The sequence below is a fragment of the Halichoeres trimaculatus genome, unplaced genomic scaffold (genome assembly GCF_033239565.1).
Source record: "Halichoeres trimaculatus isolate MK-OKI-2021-1 unplaced genomic scaffold, fHalTri1.1 fHalTri1_scaffold_7, whole genome shotgun sequence".
NCBI lineage: Eukaryota > Metazoa > Chordata > Actinopteri > Labriformes > Labridae > Halichoeres > Halichoeres trimaculatus.
This window is the reverse complement of record NW_027437185.1, coordinates 23,358,188-23,375,215: the sequence shown is the minus strand read 5'-3', so window position 1 is coordinate 23,375,215 and position 17,028 is coordinate 23,358,188. Positions and strand designations below refer to the sequence as shown.

At 40.0% G+C, this 17,028-nt stretch overlaps 2 protein-coding genes across 7 annotated transcripts; one reads left to right on the top strand and one right to left on the bottom strand.

Moving 5' to 3' along the window:
- Positions 1 to 5,454: 5,454 nt before the first annotated feature.
- Positions 5,455 to 12,984, top strand: stx5a (syntaxin 5A). Of its 6 annotated transcripts, XM_074674654.1 has the most exons (13): positions 5,661 to 5,733; positions 5,832 to 5,896; positions 6,040 to 6,257; positions 7,026 to 7,099; positions 7,409 to 7,464; positions 7,567 to 7,637; positions 7,740 to 7,856; positions 8,115 to 8,171; positions 8,277 to 8,358; positions 10,386 to 10,472; positions 10,625 to 10,728; positions 10,843 to 10,964; positions 11,642 to 12,984. In XM_074674654.1, exons 3-13 carry the CDS (start codon positions 6,195 to 6,197, stop codon positions 11,799 to 11,801), a joined length of 993 nt encoding a protein of 330 aa, XP_074530755.1. In that variant the 5' UTR covers positions 5,661 to 5,733; positions 5,832 to 5,896; positions 6,040 to 6,194; the 3' UTR covers positions 11,802 to 12,984. The 6 variants fall into 6 exon arrangements, with proteins under 6 accessions (XP_074530754.1, XP_074530756.1, XP_074530753.1 ...); XM_074674653.1 differs by lacking the exons at positions 5,661 to 5,733; positions 5,832 to 5,896 and adding an exon at positions 5,455 to 5,551; XM_074674655.1 differs by lacking the exons at positions 5,661 to 5,733; positions 5,832 to 5,896 and adding an exon at positions 5,464 to 5,630 and having other exon boundaries at positions 7,029 to 7,099.
- Positions 12,985 to 14,092: 1,108 nt separating this feature from the next.
- On the bottom strand, positions 14,093 to 15,792 carry LOC141793022 (protein RD3). Its single transcript, XM_074673331.1, has 2 exons — positions 15,485 to 15,792; positions 14,093 to 14,465 (listed from the first exon to the last, which is right to left on the bottom strand). The coding sequence occupies exons 1-2, from the start codon at positions 15,790 to 15,792 to the stop codon at positions 14,093 to 14,095; spliced, it is 681 nt and encodes a 226-aa protein (XP_074529432.1).
- Positions 15,793 to 17,028: the final 1,236 nt, after the last annotated feature.

Sequence of the window (17,028 nt, the reverse complement as noted above, 5' to 3'; positions counted from 1 at the left end):
ATTATGGAGGAAAATCTTTTTTGGGGGCTGTTCTTTTTTTTCTAAAAAACTATAAAAAGTAGTTTTACTCTGACTTCAAATATATCTCATTAGCAGATGATATATTGGCACACAAAAGCCCAACCATTAACTACAAAAATATAAAAAAATACATTCAGTTGAGTCCTTAAAACATGGTGTTAATTAACGGACAGCACTACATATAACTGTCTTCGCACCAAGGGGCAACATCACATATTAAGTACTAAAAGTTGCAGTTCATTGGGAGTCCACTTGAAGCTGTCTGCGGAAAGACCAGAAACCACATACTCACCAATTCAAAAAAGCAGACTTTTACAGCCTGTCTTGGGTCTGAACAGGTGATTTTTCTACAGGCACATGGTGTAAGGAGGTGAATTTTGTTCTGACTCAGCAGTTTAGATGATACTAAGATCACAAGTTTACCCAATCAGAGACACAGCTCAGCTGACTAACAGGTCTGGCATCCTGTAGCTGTAAGTGAGGAGGCTCATAGCCTTGAGTCAGCATCACCAGTGTGGAGTAACTTTATATGATAATCCGAAGACTGACATTATCTCCTGTCACATTTTGTTACATTTCATCACATCTTGACATGTCTCTACACTTTATGTCATATTACATCACATTTATCAAAGCATCACGTTGTGAAAAGGAGTGTAAGATGTTACAGTATTTAACATAACATTACCTGACTTGATGTTCACTTTTTGTTTTATGTTATAGAAGGGTCAGTGTAACTCAACACTAATTATACTGACCCAACAAAACTAACCAATAGGTCAAAAAATTTGATTTGACCCTATCTAATCCAAGAAGCAAATGGTTTCCATTCAAGTAGCTAACTAAGGTAGATCTCTATCAGCACACTGTACATAGAGTGAACTTTTTATGACCTGTTATCTGAAATATGAAACTTGACAGTTTAGCCAATTTAGAGGCATGGCTGACTTGACTGACAGTTGGGCACACTCTGGCTCAACTCTTCCTTTTTTCATGCTAGGTCAAATACAGTTAGGTTGAGTCAACATTTCCTATATGACAGCCTTAGATATTAGGCTTCAGGACTCTGCTTGAGTAACACATGGTGACACGACGGCAACTTCATCCATGCAGCACACAGTCAAAGGACATGACATGACATAAAGATATGTAATTTTACATTACATTATGTTACAGGGTGCTTTAGTTGTCTGCATAACAGTATGTTGTAGGAATGCTACATAATGCAGCACAAGCATCAGAACTTAACTTATAGCAACCATCTGAGAAAATCTACCGACTTATCTCAGAAGTTCCCTAATTTATCATCATTGAAGCTTCAGAGGAGGTCCCAAGTTCAACCCCAGGTTATACTCTCACATGTATAAGAGTTAGTAGTTGTAAATCATAAGTATTATGTTGGTGATTGGTCCAATGTCAGTTCTTGATGGTGATCCCATGATAAATTCTCTTTTCCTCCTCTTGGAGAGGAAGAAAGAGGAGAGAAGAGGAAATAAGAGCTAAATGCTGCTGCCAACCTATCTGTCTGGAAGGGCATTATGCCAGTACTAAATATAGCTGCAAGATTAGGGAGAAAGAGACAGAAAGAAAAAAAGACAGTGAGTCATGCACCATGATACAGAGAAGATGCCTTTACTCTAAAATCTGCCTTATAAAGCCCTGCGGTTGTCAGAAATCCCCCAAAAGTGTCATCCTACTGGTGATTAATAATTGAGGAATCTCTGCAAGGACTGTCATGTGCTACTTTGGATATCTCACTCTATGTTTTCTATACGTGTACTATTTGATGCCCTGGTGCCTCTCTCCCAGTCTGCTACCCTACATCCCCATGCAGCACTCACTCCATCTATCTCCCTGGCTGTCTGAATCTCTTCTCTTGTATCAGGACTTCCTGTATTTTTTCACCTTGCTTTCTCTGCGTTCAGGGTTGTGTTTGTCTAATAACTCCGGCCCTGGTTTCCTCCCTGCTTTTGTTGCAGCAGCTGTGTCGAAGCAAGTGCTGTTCGCTATCTAGCCTGCAAGTGTGTTTTGTTAGATGCTATCACCTCTTGTGTGTGTGTGTGTGTGTGTGTGTGTGTGTGTGTGTGTGTGTGTGTGTGTGTGTGTGTGTGTGTGTGTGTGTGTGTGTGTGTGTGTGTGTGTGTGTGTGTGTGTGTGTGTGTGAGAGAGTAAATGAAATGATTGAGAGAGTAAGAGAGATTACGTTCAGTTAGAACAGTACAAAAAAAGAGCCATGTATGTTTGCTGGTTTTTCAGTTAACCTGACAGGAAGGTGAGTGTTTTGTAAAATGATGTGAATACAAAGCTTTAAAAAAAAAACATCAAACAGAAAAAACAAAAGGCGTTATCTCGCTCAGAAACATGGACCTACAGGCTGTCAGTCCATTTCACCACGTGGGAAAGTATCAAAAAGTCAAACAGCTTATTATATTGAGTGTGAACAAAATAGTGTCAGTGGGACTTGGTCCTAGATTTAATGTTGGGCTCTTAACTTAACAATATAAATGCAAAAGCTTAAAGCCTACTATTAGTAACAGGTAGGATATGTTTGTGCTTCTTTAAGGCTCTGCTTTAAGCTAATTATTAACATGATCCCACTGACAAACATGCCAACGTTAATCATGTATGTTTAACACAGTAAGTATAAGATTTTAGCATATAAGCGTGCTAATTTTTTTCCTAATTAGTGATTAAAAAAGGTTAAGATCAGGCTAATGATAATAGCATTGACTTTAATGGTTTGAGTCATGTATCAAATGGGTAACTTTGAGCCTAGATCACTGCACTAAATTCCATTTATTAACCCACCCATCAGTCAATATCCATCATCCACCTTACCATCCATCCATCGTTTTGTTAAAGGTTGGTGGTGTACAGAAGGCACCCTAATAAAACAGCTGGAACCACCTCAAGTGACTCCTTCTTGATTTCTAAGGCTGAGCCACGCTGGTGTTTGGAGGAAATTCGTCTTGGCTGCTTGTATCCATGGAATCAATAATTCAACATTAACCCAAAGTTCATAACAATAGGTGAGGGTTCGAACATCTATGGAATGGAAAATTACAAGCCTAACCACTTCACCAAGACTGCCCAGCCTGATGCCTACAATACCACTCACCAATCTGCCTTTGAGTCTCACACTTAACCCTTGCTTAGGAACAAGGTCCCAGGATACCCCTTCACTTGGCGTAGAGACTCACTCCCCACCGAAAAATCAATCAACTAATTCAAGCAATCAGCAGAAAACCCTTGCCTTTGGTTTTAAGTTTCTGTTCCTTATTGCTGTTGCTTCAATTCTTATGGCAAACCACCCCCTGCCTGTTTGAGGTCCCACCTGAGGATGTTAAAGAACCATGTCATCTGTATAAAGTAGAGGTCAATTTTGAGACCCTTTTCTCCCAAGCTGCTCCTCAAGACCCTGCCACAAAGAGCACAAACCTACTCTGGGGAAAGGGCAACAAGGTTGCAATAATAACGACAAACTGTCTGAAATGCAAAACACACAACAGGATGAGGATGAAGAAAATCTAGTTTTGTATGTCTGATTTTGAAGGAGAAACCCTTTTCCCTGCATTGATGTGGGTAGGTTTGTCCAGAAAAGCAGTTTATGTGTGAAAGCACAAGGGGGTTGTTTTCTGAGACAGAGATAAGTACTGTGGATTGAAGAGAGGTATAAAGGTGTGGGTGGGTGTGGGTGAACAGATGAGGGGTGGTGCAGGGCATTAGGTTTGGCTGGGGTTTTTGTGGTTGGGGGTCTAGCAAGTGAGTAGGTGAGGACATAGTTGTGGTCTAGGCATGCTTGATCCTGTCAGGTAGAGGATGCGGGTACCAGGAGGAGTGATTGGAGATCAGAGAGGAAACTGGATGTTATCTCCCTCGCCAACCATACCTGCAGGTCGACTCACCTGAGGCAGCAGCCAATCACCTTCTCCTCATCTATGTCAGTCTGCGTATTCCGCCTTCTCTCTGCTTTTAACTTAAGGGTTCATTTCTCCTGAGTCGACATAACATCACTAATGACACATTGTGCCTCATCTCATCAGTCTGAGTACAGCTATCTTTTAAAGTGTCCTTTTGATGATGCTACAGGTGCATTACTCCTCTCCTGGTAACAAAGCCTTAACGGAACCTATTTCAACTTTTTTTCTTACCTGATTCTGATATTTGAGCCCCAACAGACTTAAAATCTGTTTTATTTGGAAGGAAGTCCACTTCTGTCTCCTGAGTAAAATTAACCCGGCTGGTCGCCAGCTAATCGAGGACTGACACAGAGACAGACACAGAGACAGTCAACCATTCACACCTAGGGACAATTCAGAATGCTCGTAGAGAACATGCAAACTCCACAAGCTGGGAATCGAACCGGTGACCTTCTTGCTGAGAGGCTCCACCAACCGTTGCCGCACCGTGCAGCCCCAGGCCCCAACCACCTCCCTGGAAAAGCCAGAAGAACTAATATACTGATTAGTACCCCAGTAAAGATAACAAGGCTGGTAACAAACTTTTAAAGTAAAATTAACGGATGCAGAGGGATGTTTTTTCAGACAGTAGTGTAGATAAAAGGTTCTCCCAGGAAGAGGCAAGTCAAGTATCAAGGTAGAAGTCCTCAAAATGCCCCGATATCCAATCCTTACACCATACTCTGATGTTCAGAAAATGCTGAACAGTATTTAAACATGCCTTTAACAGTTAAATGTAACAGTGTTTTCTTGACTGAACATCACACAGAATCCTTCCTCACTAACAAGCAGCACAAGCTCTAATTGGAGCTCCCACTTGTCTCCACTACTTCTGAAGACAAAGACACTATATTGTTTATACCTTACATGGTTCCATTCGCAAAATTAAAAAATAATATTAAAATGATAATCAAAATGATTAAAAAAATAGTCCTGTCAAAAACCTGTGTTTTAGTCATCACATAATCAGAAAACTTAATCTTTTTCCTTTTTTTGACAACCATTACATGGGCTTACTGTAACTTGTTCAGCCTATAAAATTACCACATACCTGAGGTTATGTAATTTTTATGAAAACTGTACACAATGTACAGACAGGGAATGTCTGAGGGTCATTGCAGGCCAATATAATCATTCTCTGATACAGGGAATCCCTCATTTATAAACAAAAAAAATATTTATAAAATGCTTAATAAAAAAAGCTTTGCACAATAAAAACGTTATTCAGTCATTACAGTATAAAAGCAGCTAACATAATTCTAACCCAGGACTCTATTATTGAGCTGTTGTGTGTTGTACTTAAAATAATGTTGTATTTAAACGCATTGTCTCTTTTCACGCAGCATTAATTAAACTCATTAAAAAAAAATCAATACAAGATATTTTAGTGTATTTTAAGGGGGACCTCTGGTGGTGACATGTTGTTCCTGCAGAGGCTTTCCGCCACGGTAAAGTCGACGTGGCAGTGACGTCACTACCGGAAATGACCCGGATCGGAACTTTAACTCCTGGGTTGATTAGTGTTCACCAGAAACATCGAGGGCTCACCAAGTGATGTAATCCCGGCTGGAGTGAGTTGGAACCGTTCGATTTTCGTCTTTTAAGCAGAACTAAATATTACGCGGTTGGAATACATCGAGTGTAACCAAGGTAACGAAAGTTAAACCGTTTTAAAAACGCTAGATCACGTCGCTGTTGCTACCGTTAGCCAGTGGTTAGCCGCCGGTCAGGCCGCGATCAGCTGTCTGTCGAGGTGGGCGGCCTGTATACACACAGATAATGTGTTTTTGTCTAGTTTAGCTGTATATTACAAATATTATTCTGTTTTTGTTCACCTGTTTGCTGAAACAGTAAACCACGCTGAACCTCTGTGGCTGAATCGGCCCTTCGTCGTGTTGTTTGTCATAGAGAACCAGGTTAGCTTTCGCTACCGGCTGCCTTTTTTACACCTAGCTGAACCAGCACGATCAAACTTTGTTTTTTTGTTTATCCGCCATGGTTGGGTTCGTCAACATAGGGAGCTATTTTTTGTTCCAACGTCTTATTCTTTTTTTCGCAGACATGTGTGTACGTGTATCCGCGAAGGATAGCTATCCTTGGATGTGAGTCCGTCACCACTCCGTGGGATCGTTTATTTACTTCATCACAGTCCAGAGGAGAAGGACCCACACCCCCAGGTGGTAATTGGTCTGTTGACCTCTCACCGGCGGCAAGATGACGTGCCGTGACCGGACTCTCGAGTTCCAATCGGCCTGTAAATCTCTCCAGGGCAGACCGGTAAGTTGGAGCAGAGCACCTGTCAATATAACTATAAAATCAGGATAACAATATTATGTCTAATGTACCTTCTCCAGTTTAACAGTTTTTGTTTTAGATCTTTGGTGACAGTCATATTTTACACCAGAATGAATTTCCGTGTTAAACTTTTGGTTTCTGTTCCTTATTTTTCTTCTTCCCTCTTTATCCAGTGTTGATCTAACTTTGTCATGCAGAACCTTTTGAAAACGAATAACATGAACGGAATTGGTTGTCTTTAGTTTTCTTTGCACATCTTGGATCAAGAAAGGCTTAAGTATTTGTTGTTTCTTTTGTTTATCAGACATCACATTATCTTATCTGTCATTCTGAAATGGATTAGTGTATCTATTATGATAAAAGGTGTGAAAGGCAGCCAAGAAGATATGCCAAAGTTTCTGCCTATATTTTTTTATGGCAGTAATTCTGGTCTCAGATGATATGCAAGGGTTGATGCAAAATAAACACCTGCAAAACAGAAATACCACAAACTATTTGAGAACATAGTTTGCCTGCTATTATGCTGTGAAATTTGTTTTATTAGAATTAAGACTTATCAGTGAAAATGTATTGCCATCACAAATGTATTTTCAAGGGAAGCCTGTAATAACCCCCTTCCACAGTGCTTGTTGAGCATTTGTGTGCAAGTGTCAAGCTAGCTACCCATGGATTCACTGTTGCTGACTGTAGTCACTTTACATATAATGAATCTTATCATGTCATGCTCTTTTTATTTTGTATCTCCCCCAGCAGAATGGAGCGCAGCCCAGTAAACCCACTCTTAACGCCCTCAGGCAACGCAGTGACTTCACAGTCATGGCGAAGTAAGATTCTCATCCAAAGATTTTTTTGAATGTTGTTGTTGTGTTGATTTTAAGCGTTGAACTATTTGTATTCAGGCTTTTTTTGTATCAAGTTAAGCCTCTAAAGCATCATAAACTGGTTGCCTGACTGATCAAAGACATACTTGGCTTGCATAGCAGTATTCAAGCAGGAAGACACAACATTTAGACTAAACTGTTAACATTTTTCCTGCTGGGAATTTAAACCTGTGTTACCATGAATATCAAGTAGCACTAAGACGAAATGTGTGCTTAACAAAGTGCTCTAAATTGTTTTCTGTTTTCTTGTAGGAGAATTGGAAAAGACCTAAGCAATACATTTGCCAAACTGGAAAAACTCACTATTTGTAAGTGTTACTTTTATGGTGTCGTTAAACTGCTCAATCATATGGTTTGTTTGTCAAAACACCACAAGTTCTGACATACCTGCTGTTTTGTTGATCTTTTAGTGGCAAAAAGAAAATCTTTATTTGATGACAAGGCTGTGGAGATTGAGGAGCTAACTTACATCATCAAACAAGTAAGTAGATTCTCCTCTGAGATTCAACTTTTAACAAAGCAGTATTGTATAATCCTGTTTCAAGATGTCTAATCATTTTCTCCCCTTTGTTCCCGTCTTTAGGACATCAACAGTCTAAACAAACAGATTGCACAGCTGCAGGACTTGGTGAGGTCCCGTGGCACTCCAAGTGGACGGCATATCCAGACCCACTCTAACACCATAGTTGTGTCATTACAGGTAATTTCAGTACAAGTTTGACTGTGATACACACATTGAAGCCAAGTGCACACAACTTAGAGTTTGAGGCTGTTTCTTCCACCTTTAAATCAAGCTGTGTAGTGTCAAAGAAAAAATGAAGCTGTACATTAATTGAAGTAATTTTGTTTATTTTTGTAATGGAATTTAAAAATGTTAGTAGTAGTTCATTGCTCTAATATACAAGGCTAAGTTAAGCGGTGCCTTGTTCAACTTTGTTTTATCTGCTTTTGTCCTCAGTCCAAACTGGCGTCAATGTCCAATGACTTCAAATCAGTGTTAGAAGTCAGAACAGAGGTGAGAATTGTTTTGGTTTTACTCTGTCACTAATCACAGAAGATTTCGAAAAATGTTGGATTTAGGTTTCCCAGTCCTTCATTAAGTCTGTTGTTTCGTTTGCAGAACCTGAAGCAGCAGCGCAGCAGGAGAGAACAATTCTCCCAGCCTCCTGCCTCGTCTTCTCCTCTGATGGCCAACAACTTCAGTAAGCTTTGTCACGCCTTTGCCTCATGCTTGTTCTCACGCACTACGATCTTTACAAGGGTCTTGTGTTAAAGTAAAGGCACCAGCAGGCAAACACAGCATGCTGTTGTGGCTTCACACAGGTGTGTTCACTCTTTGTGGAATATTCTGTCATACTCAAACAAATTAAAGCCGTTACATGGTTTGAACTTTTTAAGCATCAAAAAACGGCATTGAAATCAATATTGGGATCGAACCTTCAAACCAACATTGGTTCCATCCATGTACTGTGTTCCGACCTGATTATGTACATCCTTCTCAACATTCATATTTAAAAAGTATTACCTGAAACTTTCATATTTGTTGTTAATTCACCTTACATGAAAGTCTTCCTGGTTTCTATAGAGTGAGCACACCATCAGATGTTTCTTCTCCTTGCCTTGCTGAGTTGCATTTTTTGAGAAACCAATTGCTAAAAGTTTTCCTTCCATAGACCCTCTGGTGAGCACAGGAAGCTTATAGTACGTTTACACCAAGTGGTCCAGTTTGGTTCAGTACGGTTCACTGGGATTGTACTTCTGTGCCCTTCGACACTCCATTTAGGAAACAGCTTAATTTTCAGTCCTGCGTGTGTTACTGTTCACACTGCTTGTGTAAAGCCAGTAGCATTCGTCTCAGATGCTGAAAATCTGCTGATTGGAAAGTGACTCTTTTCTATGAGTTGCACATGGATCTTGGCCAAAACATAGAAGAATGATACTTTGCATGCTTCATCAGCCACATTTATGATAAAAGAATGGAAAAGACTGCATGAAAGCATTTATGGTATACTTTTAGAAGAAAAGAATGGGTAATTTTTTTCTGTGGAAAGATGCCCCTTTTTTACATAGTGCTTTTATTTTGAAGGTGTACTTGGGTTGATTATTTGGTTAAAGAAGTGACTTTTTATTCCACCCTGCAGTGGAGTGGGGAAAAATTTGTCATGAAATTCATTGCCTGAGGGATGCTACCAGGTCACAGGTTTTTTTTTTTTTGCTTTCTCATCCACCTCTGTGCCCCTCTCTCGGCTCAGCTGGTGTATGTGTTAAACACCCCAAGACTTCACGACAAGACCAGCCCTGACACCTGTATAACTGACAGTCCTCAGATAGGAGTAAAAATGTACATAACACGGAATCAGTCAATCAGACTTTATTTGTGTAGCACTTTCCAGACATGATACATTTAACACAAAGTGCGGTACATATAGACATGATTCTTTATGGTGCAAAATTTTTATGACCATTGGAGTGCAGTGTGTTTAAGTTCAAGTGTTGGGTTTTATGCTAAGTCTTCCCACTGAAAGGTGCTAAGAAGGTAGACAGTAAGGGCCACTGGTTTTGGTATCTTTCCGAGCTTTTGAAAGTTGACACACCAGTAATTGCACACCGTACTAAACCAAATAGCTTGGTGGAAACACAAATTCCTGTGCTTTTAATTCATACTCTTACACTGCCAGTAAAATGTTTATAACCAGTAGACATAAGACACTGTACTAATACATAACCTGATATGAATATTGAGTGGGTATCCTGTAAAAATGTACACATAAAATATATGGTAATTGAGGTGCCACAAATATATATATTTTTGAGGATGAGTTCAATTTTATTATTGTGAACTAATTCAACTGCAGAGAACATGTTTTTTAACTGTCCAGGTTTAGCATGCTGACCCTTCTTGGGGTTTGCATGAGACAGTGTTACACAATCCTGATCAGAGTGCTCACCAGGATTAGAGCTTTAATCCAAACGACTCTATCTTTTTGATATCCGTTGAGGTAAATTTACAGAAGAAGAAAAACTGAAGGTTGTCTTCTAGTTTCACTTTCTCCTTGTTTTCAGTTATTCATATGGACACTGAGCCAAAAATGCCACGAATGAACACAAACATTTAGACTGGCAGTGTACTTTTCAGATAGCTGTTGTCATAGTGAACTGCTCGAAGTCTTTGTGAATGATTATAACTGTATTTGGTCATTTATAATGCAAAAATGAAAAAATATTTTAGGGAGCCGCAAAAAAGGGGCCCAGGAGCCGTATGCAGCTCGCGAGCAGCGCTATGACTACCAGGGCAATACAACCTCAAATTTAAAAGGTATTTCCCTGGAACGTTTGAATCTCCCAGCGGGTATTACTAGATACTGTGTGTACCCGCTGGAATTTTTACCCTCTTCCACTGGGAACTTTTGTCTGATCTTGTTGAACATGCACATGTGTGTTTGTCTTTTGCTTTTTGTGTCTTCACAGAGAGCTCAGTTCTGATGCAGGATGAATCTAGGAGTATGGGGGATGTAGCCATTGACATGGACTCTCAGACCAATCCCATGCAACTCCAGCTTATTGATGAGCAGGTAGACTGTTGTTATAAATTTTCAAAGTGAGGCAGTCACAGTTGATGTAGTATGTTAAAGTATTTCTTCCTCAGTCAGAATAATGAATTCACTTTTTCCACTTTGTCTTCACAGGAATCGTACATCCAGAGCCGAGCAGACACCATGCAGAACATTGAGAGCACCATTGTTGAACTTGGCAGTATATTCCAGCAGCTGGCACAAATGATCAAAGTGCAGGAGGAGACCATACAGAGGTAGGAGGGAGCTAAAAATGGAAAAACTTGAAGAAAAGAGAGAGCAGTTCAGTTCACGTGCAGAAAACAGAATAAGAAAACAGGAGCAGGACACCCTGATATAAATTAGCTCAATTTACAACCTATGGTGGACTTTCTTAAATTACCACAAAAGCTAAAATAAGGAGATGCAGCCTACTTTTGTTTTCTTGATTGCTGCTGTGGCTCCTCCTGAATTTTCCCTTGGGGATAAATAAAGTATTTTCTGTTCTATTCTACCTGTAGACATTTCTTAATGGTATCTTAGTTTCAAATTTGCTTATCAAAGAAGTAGGAAAAACAACTTGTTTAAGGTTGGGCACTGGCTCTCGACCAACCCTAGTATCTAGTCAGTCCAAGAAATAGTTCCAACAAACGCCCCTTTACAACTTCTTCCCCATACTCCCTGTGTTCTGTATAGATGAGGCACAGATTGTTAGCTTTGGATGAACTCGGGCTAGCTGTTTTTTCCCTTTTATTTCCAGTTTTATGTTAACTACCTCTAGATTTATCCTGTAAATATTTAAGAACATATATGTGAGCAATAGATTTAATCTTTTCATAGTTTGCTTTCTTTCTGTTTGATGAAGCAGTCTAATTCCTGACTTAAGGCAGCATTATTATCCATTTAATTGATCCCGTGCCACTCTCTCCCTCAGGATTGATGCCAACGTTGAGGACACCCAGCTGAATGTGGAGGCTGCCCACACTGAGATCCTCAAATACTTCCAGTCGGTCTCCTCTAACCGTTGGTTGATGATCAAGATCTTTCTCGTCCTGGTCGTCTTCTTCATCGTATTCGTCGTCTTCTTCGCTTAAGGAGAGGAGCAGCAGCTGAGTGGGGGCAAAAAGCACGCTCAGCACGGGGAATCAAAGCTGAAGCTGGATGAAGAAAACATGTCCAGATAACATTTTTGAAAATATCTTTGAAGAAGACTTCTAAGAAAACAATGGTTTGATTGAGACTTTCTGATAAATACAGACTATTTGATTGGTCCTGAGCCACAGACTCTTATCTTAACTCGACTATTCAGTGAAGGGTGAAGATGTCGAACTCTGTTCAATGAAAAAATAACTTATCTAAAATCCCCTTTTTGTATAGAGAGCAGAATGTGCTCTGAGTTGTTTCATGACCTAGTATTCATAAACATTTAATCAAAATGACTAATTTTATGGTTTGATTCTGCAAACTGTCTTTTTAGTTTTGGTTGATTTTTTTTTTTCTTGTTCACCCCCTTTACCACAGGTCATCCATTATTATTATTGTTATTTAAAGCCAAACACCAGAGCTGGCGTTTCTTCTAAGACATTTTTCCTAAGTTTTCTTGCTTTTAATTGAAGAGCATGACTTTTTCAATGACAGCTCTCCCTGCATTACCCTTTAGCAATGATGTGGAATATTTGTTTTATTCAGACAAATTATGTTTTGCTTATAAAAATTTTTGCCAAATGGGTACTTTTATTGAAGTGTTACAAAACACTGGTTTTGGTCCAGCATTATAAAAAAACAGCAGAAGCCAGATGAAGTGAGGTTTACTGAAATATTTCAGGCATTAACTGTAAGAGAGGACGATGATAACTTACATTACAAAAAACTTTTTTGAATGAAACTGCTGGTTTGAGAGTTAAGAAAATAACTGAGTTTGTCCACAACACACAAGTCAAGTATCTGAAGAGGCTCCAGGTTTGACATCAGAGTTGATGATGGGGTTCGGCTGGCTGGTCGGAAATCCAACTCTTATTGACTCAGTCAGCCAGATTCCCTGGAAGCTTCTGATTGTTTGACGCCGTTGTAGCAACCGATCCCTTCTTCAGCTGTCCAGTTTACCAGATGTTGTTTAAATGACCACAGCTTTTATGGAGAAATACTTTTTTTCTTGTTTTTTTCCTGCATCCTTTTCTGTTTTAGCCAAATGCCTTGACTTCACTGTATAAAGTGCAAATAGTAAAAAAAATGATGTATTGATAAGAAAGTGCATATTAATAAAATATCAATGGGCTACTGGAACTTAAGCTTGAGATTTTCTGGGATAAGAGGATTAGTCAGCAGTGATATAATTAGCCATGCTAGGCTGAGGGCTAAGGCAAGTAAACAGGTGCCAAGCTGGTGCTGTTCTCTGTGATAGAGCTAACAGACACACTAGAAGGTAAATGTTATTTATTGATTTAGACTTTACTTTAAGATTCTGTCTTAAGTTCACAATTAACTAATGAAGGTCCATTTTTTTTAGAAAAAAACAAACCTAATATCGCAGTGCCTTTTCAGTACCTCGTGTGCCTCAGAACCGACATCATTTGGCCACAGTCCAATTGTGCATTGCATCTGAGCTGTTTCACAACTTAATACCAACAACTAAAGGAAAAAAAACAAATGTGTCAAGATTTTATTTGTTCTTTTAGATGCATCACCTGTATTACATTCCACAAAGAAGATTGGATAACAAGTGATCTGCATCATAGGTACAACAAAGCTCGATGATCTGGAGTCAAAGCATTAATGTACAGACGGATTTAGCTGAATCTCCCCATCATCCTATGCAAGAGACCGTTGTCTTGGAGGTTTCAAATATGTCAGGATCAGTTCTGGAAGGTCCTGGTAGAATATCCAGCAATAGTTCCTTAATTGGTTGATCCAACACTTTCCTCAGACCAAAATGTAAAAAAAAAAACTATTAGATGGTTGCCATATTGCACAGACTATTGTGCCTCCCTGAGCATCTATGACTTCTCAGATAACAGCTAGCACAACAGTTGGGTTTGAATGTTTTTTTAAACCAAAACAATGATTCTAGCATGGCTGGCTGAAGACTTGCAGTAAATGAATTATGTAATGGATCTTTGTAGAGCCAAGAAATCACTCCAAACCAGTTCTCTGAAGTATTTTAAAAGAGGAAAATTTACTAATGGAAAATAGTTTCAAATTAGCTGAATTTAAAAATTATTTCCCTTTTTAATGTGCTCTGTGTTACCTCCCCTCCTTCCACTAAATCATCCTTACTCTATCCACCCCTCCATTTTTGTTTTTATTTGGTTGCTGCCCTCCTTCCTGTCCTGGTTCCCCTTCCTTCCACTATCCTCTGTGTTATCTCCCCTCACTCCTTCCTCCCCTCTCACCCCTGGGCACTCTGCTCCATAGGGCTGATATCTGGCATGCTCTTACTCCTTCCCTTCCTCGCCCTGGTCTTGATGGCTTCCTCCTCCCTTTCCCCATCCTCCTCTCCATCTATCCAATCCACCTCATGCTGCAGGTCACCCCTGGAACCTAGAATGCTGCTGCCCCTGAAGAACTGCCCTGTGTGGAACTTTGTGCGGAAAGTGATGAAAGAAAGACTTTTGCTGCGCTGCTCCTTTTCAGGAAGGTTGTCCTGCAGCTGTACTTCATCGTTTCTGAGTACCTCATCCACACTCTCGCGTAGAACTGAACGAAACAACCGGGGAACCTCGTGGACCTCGGGCTCCATCTGTGACACCAACCTCCTGAACCTGCAATCAGAGCAGTGACGGATAGTTAGAAACAGTATGATCCAGAATAACACATACTTACAGTATTACAGTCAAAACGTTAAATACAGACAAAGTCAAGCAAGGAAAAAAGAGTCTGGACACAGTCAGATGAGTCTGTGGGATGTGCAACCAGGCAACAAGAAAGATGTGCAAGTTAAGGGGTCTGAATCCATACCATATTACACTGAACCCAGACAACTGCAAAATAGGAAACTGGCATCTACGGGAGTTTTTACCAGGAACTTTTCATCAGTCAACTATGTGTTTCTTTTAATGCAAAAGAAAAACGATACAGATGTTTGGGTCCTGCTGTGAATTCCTAGCGGGGGTGCATATACAGCAAAAGGATGTCAGGGGGTGACATGCGCCTTCCAAACTTTGAAGTTCGATTTGCCACCCCTGAAACAACCCTACCCTCAAATACTGTGATATGATTAGTTATTTTCATGACAGGCAGGAATTATCAAAACCAACTATCTGGTCTGTGCTACAACAGGCTGCCACAAGCTTTTTAACAGCTTAATCTTATTTTGTCAACATCTTATATTATTTCTTTGGATGTACATAATCTTTTAAAGTGACAAGTCTTTTGACTTGTACATGCTGCCGGTTGGGTTATTTTTCATAGTTAAAAAAATGCAGGGTGGTTTAACATTTGTATGCAACCTAGACTTTACTGTACATAGATATGATGAGTGGGAACAAAAATGGGGGTAAATAAATGCAGTTCGTTTGTGTGTGTGTGTGTGTGTGGGCATATACTTCATGACAACCCTGCAAATCACTTCTTCAGTTTGGTCATCCCAGTTCACTTCTGGTCTAGACTAGATTAATTACGTACATTTACTTTTTATGTGTGCAGCTTAATAATGACAGGCTTGTTATCAGTTTCCAAGGTGTAGACAATAGTTTCAAGGCTCTAGATTGAAACTTCTCTGGTCTTTATCTTCATTCAAAATTCAGCAACACTTTAATTCCTGTGCTGCAGTCTCTCTCACCTGACAATCACAGGGCCACACTGTGCAGGGGGGATCCTGGCACAGAGGTCCTGAAGTTCCAGCAGGTCATTGGGTGTCAGCTGGAAAGGCTGTGGAGTTGGGTTACTGGCCAGCCAGCTGTAATCAGCTGTGGAGGAGGAGCTGCGACGGCGACGCCTACCCTCACTTGCCCTCTCCAGACGAATGCGTTCAGTACGTTTCACCATGGCCCCTAACTCCAACATTAGAGTATTGGTAACTAATTCTTCACTGCTACGCTGACCCGGCACTTTGGGTTCAAGAGAGAAGACAGCGGACCAAGGAAACATCTGGAAAAGATATACATTAGTTTAGAGGATGATGTCAACAGTCAGAAGAAGAAGACAAACTGATATTCTTTATGAGGCTGTGGCATTTATAAAATATAACCTACCAATGAAGTTTTAACGCTTCAAAATTACATTACAAGCATAAGATCAATTTGACTTTAGCAGTTTATGGAGGATTTGTTTTGTTATTACATTAGGTGTAGGCATTTAATCATTAATAACTTCACATTTCAGAGAACTTCAGCTTCAACACTTAAGTGAAAATTTTAAACTACTGCAGTAAAATATTACTCATAGCAGGCATATAGGACACAAGTCAAACCCAGAAAACTTGTGACTAAAACAAATTAGCTACCCTTAGCAGGACTGTTATCTTATGGCATTTCTTTTTGCACCAAATGCTCTCAGAGGGGTAATGGTTGCCTTACCTTCAAGGAACTGTGTTCACAGAACTCCTTTAAGACAGAAAATCCACCTGATACAAAGTAAAGCCTCTATTAGTAGCCAGATGAACAGCAGGCCTCCATGAAGAACAAAACTCCTCCAACTCCAGCTACCAGCCTGCCTACTACCTGGGATGGACCCTGCAGACAAGCACTGTACCTATGTGAAGGACAGCGTGTGTCTGTGTGTATCTGTGAGTTTGGGATTGAGAATAAATGTAATCCTGTATTAATAAAGAGCAAGTGACGAGGAGAGCTTACCTCACACCTGGTCAGGAGTGTGTTTGATACAGAGTTCAGGTAAGGTGTTTACATAACGGTGCAGCAATGATGGCTAGTAAAGCTAGCTTTGGCTGGTATTGCTTAGTTTAAAAGCCACAGGTAAATCTATAAAACTGTTTTAGCTCAATAGACCATTCAGACTGGCATGGTCTTTGTAAAAAACTGTTTCCACAGGGTCTGACAGTGCCTTTTTTTCCAGAACACATGTATTTTTAACTCCAGGCATATTTGAAATTAGCTTAGTGTTTGACTGAAAATGATCTCCCAGTTAGCAGACTCTTATCTTGCAGGGACATCGGCTATTACTAGACTGTAATGGCAAACATTACACTTAGATTATATAACTATAATCTCTCTTTTTGTCCCACACTTAGACACTCTGTCTGTCCCAATGGCAGGGAAGTTTCTGGGTTTCCATAGCACTCAGCACTGAGACAACAAATCCCAGATTATATACAAATCCAGAGCCTGCTGGAATGAGTGGTTATAATGACTGTTATAATCTAATTAC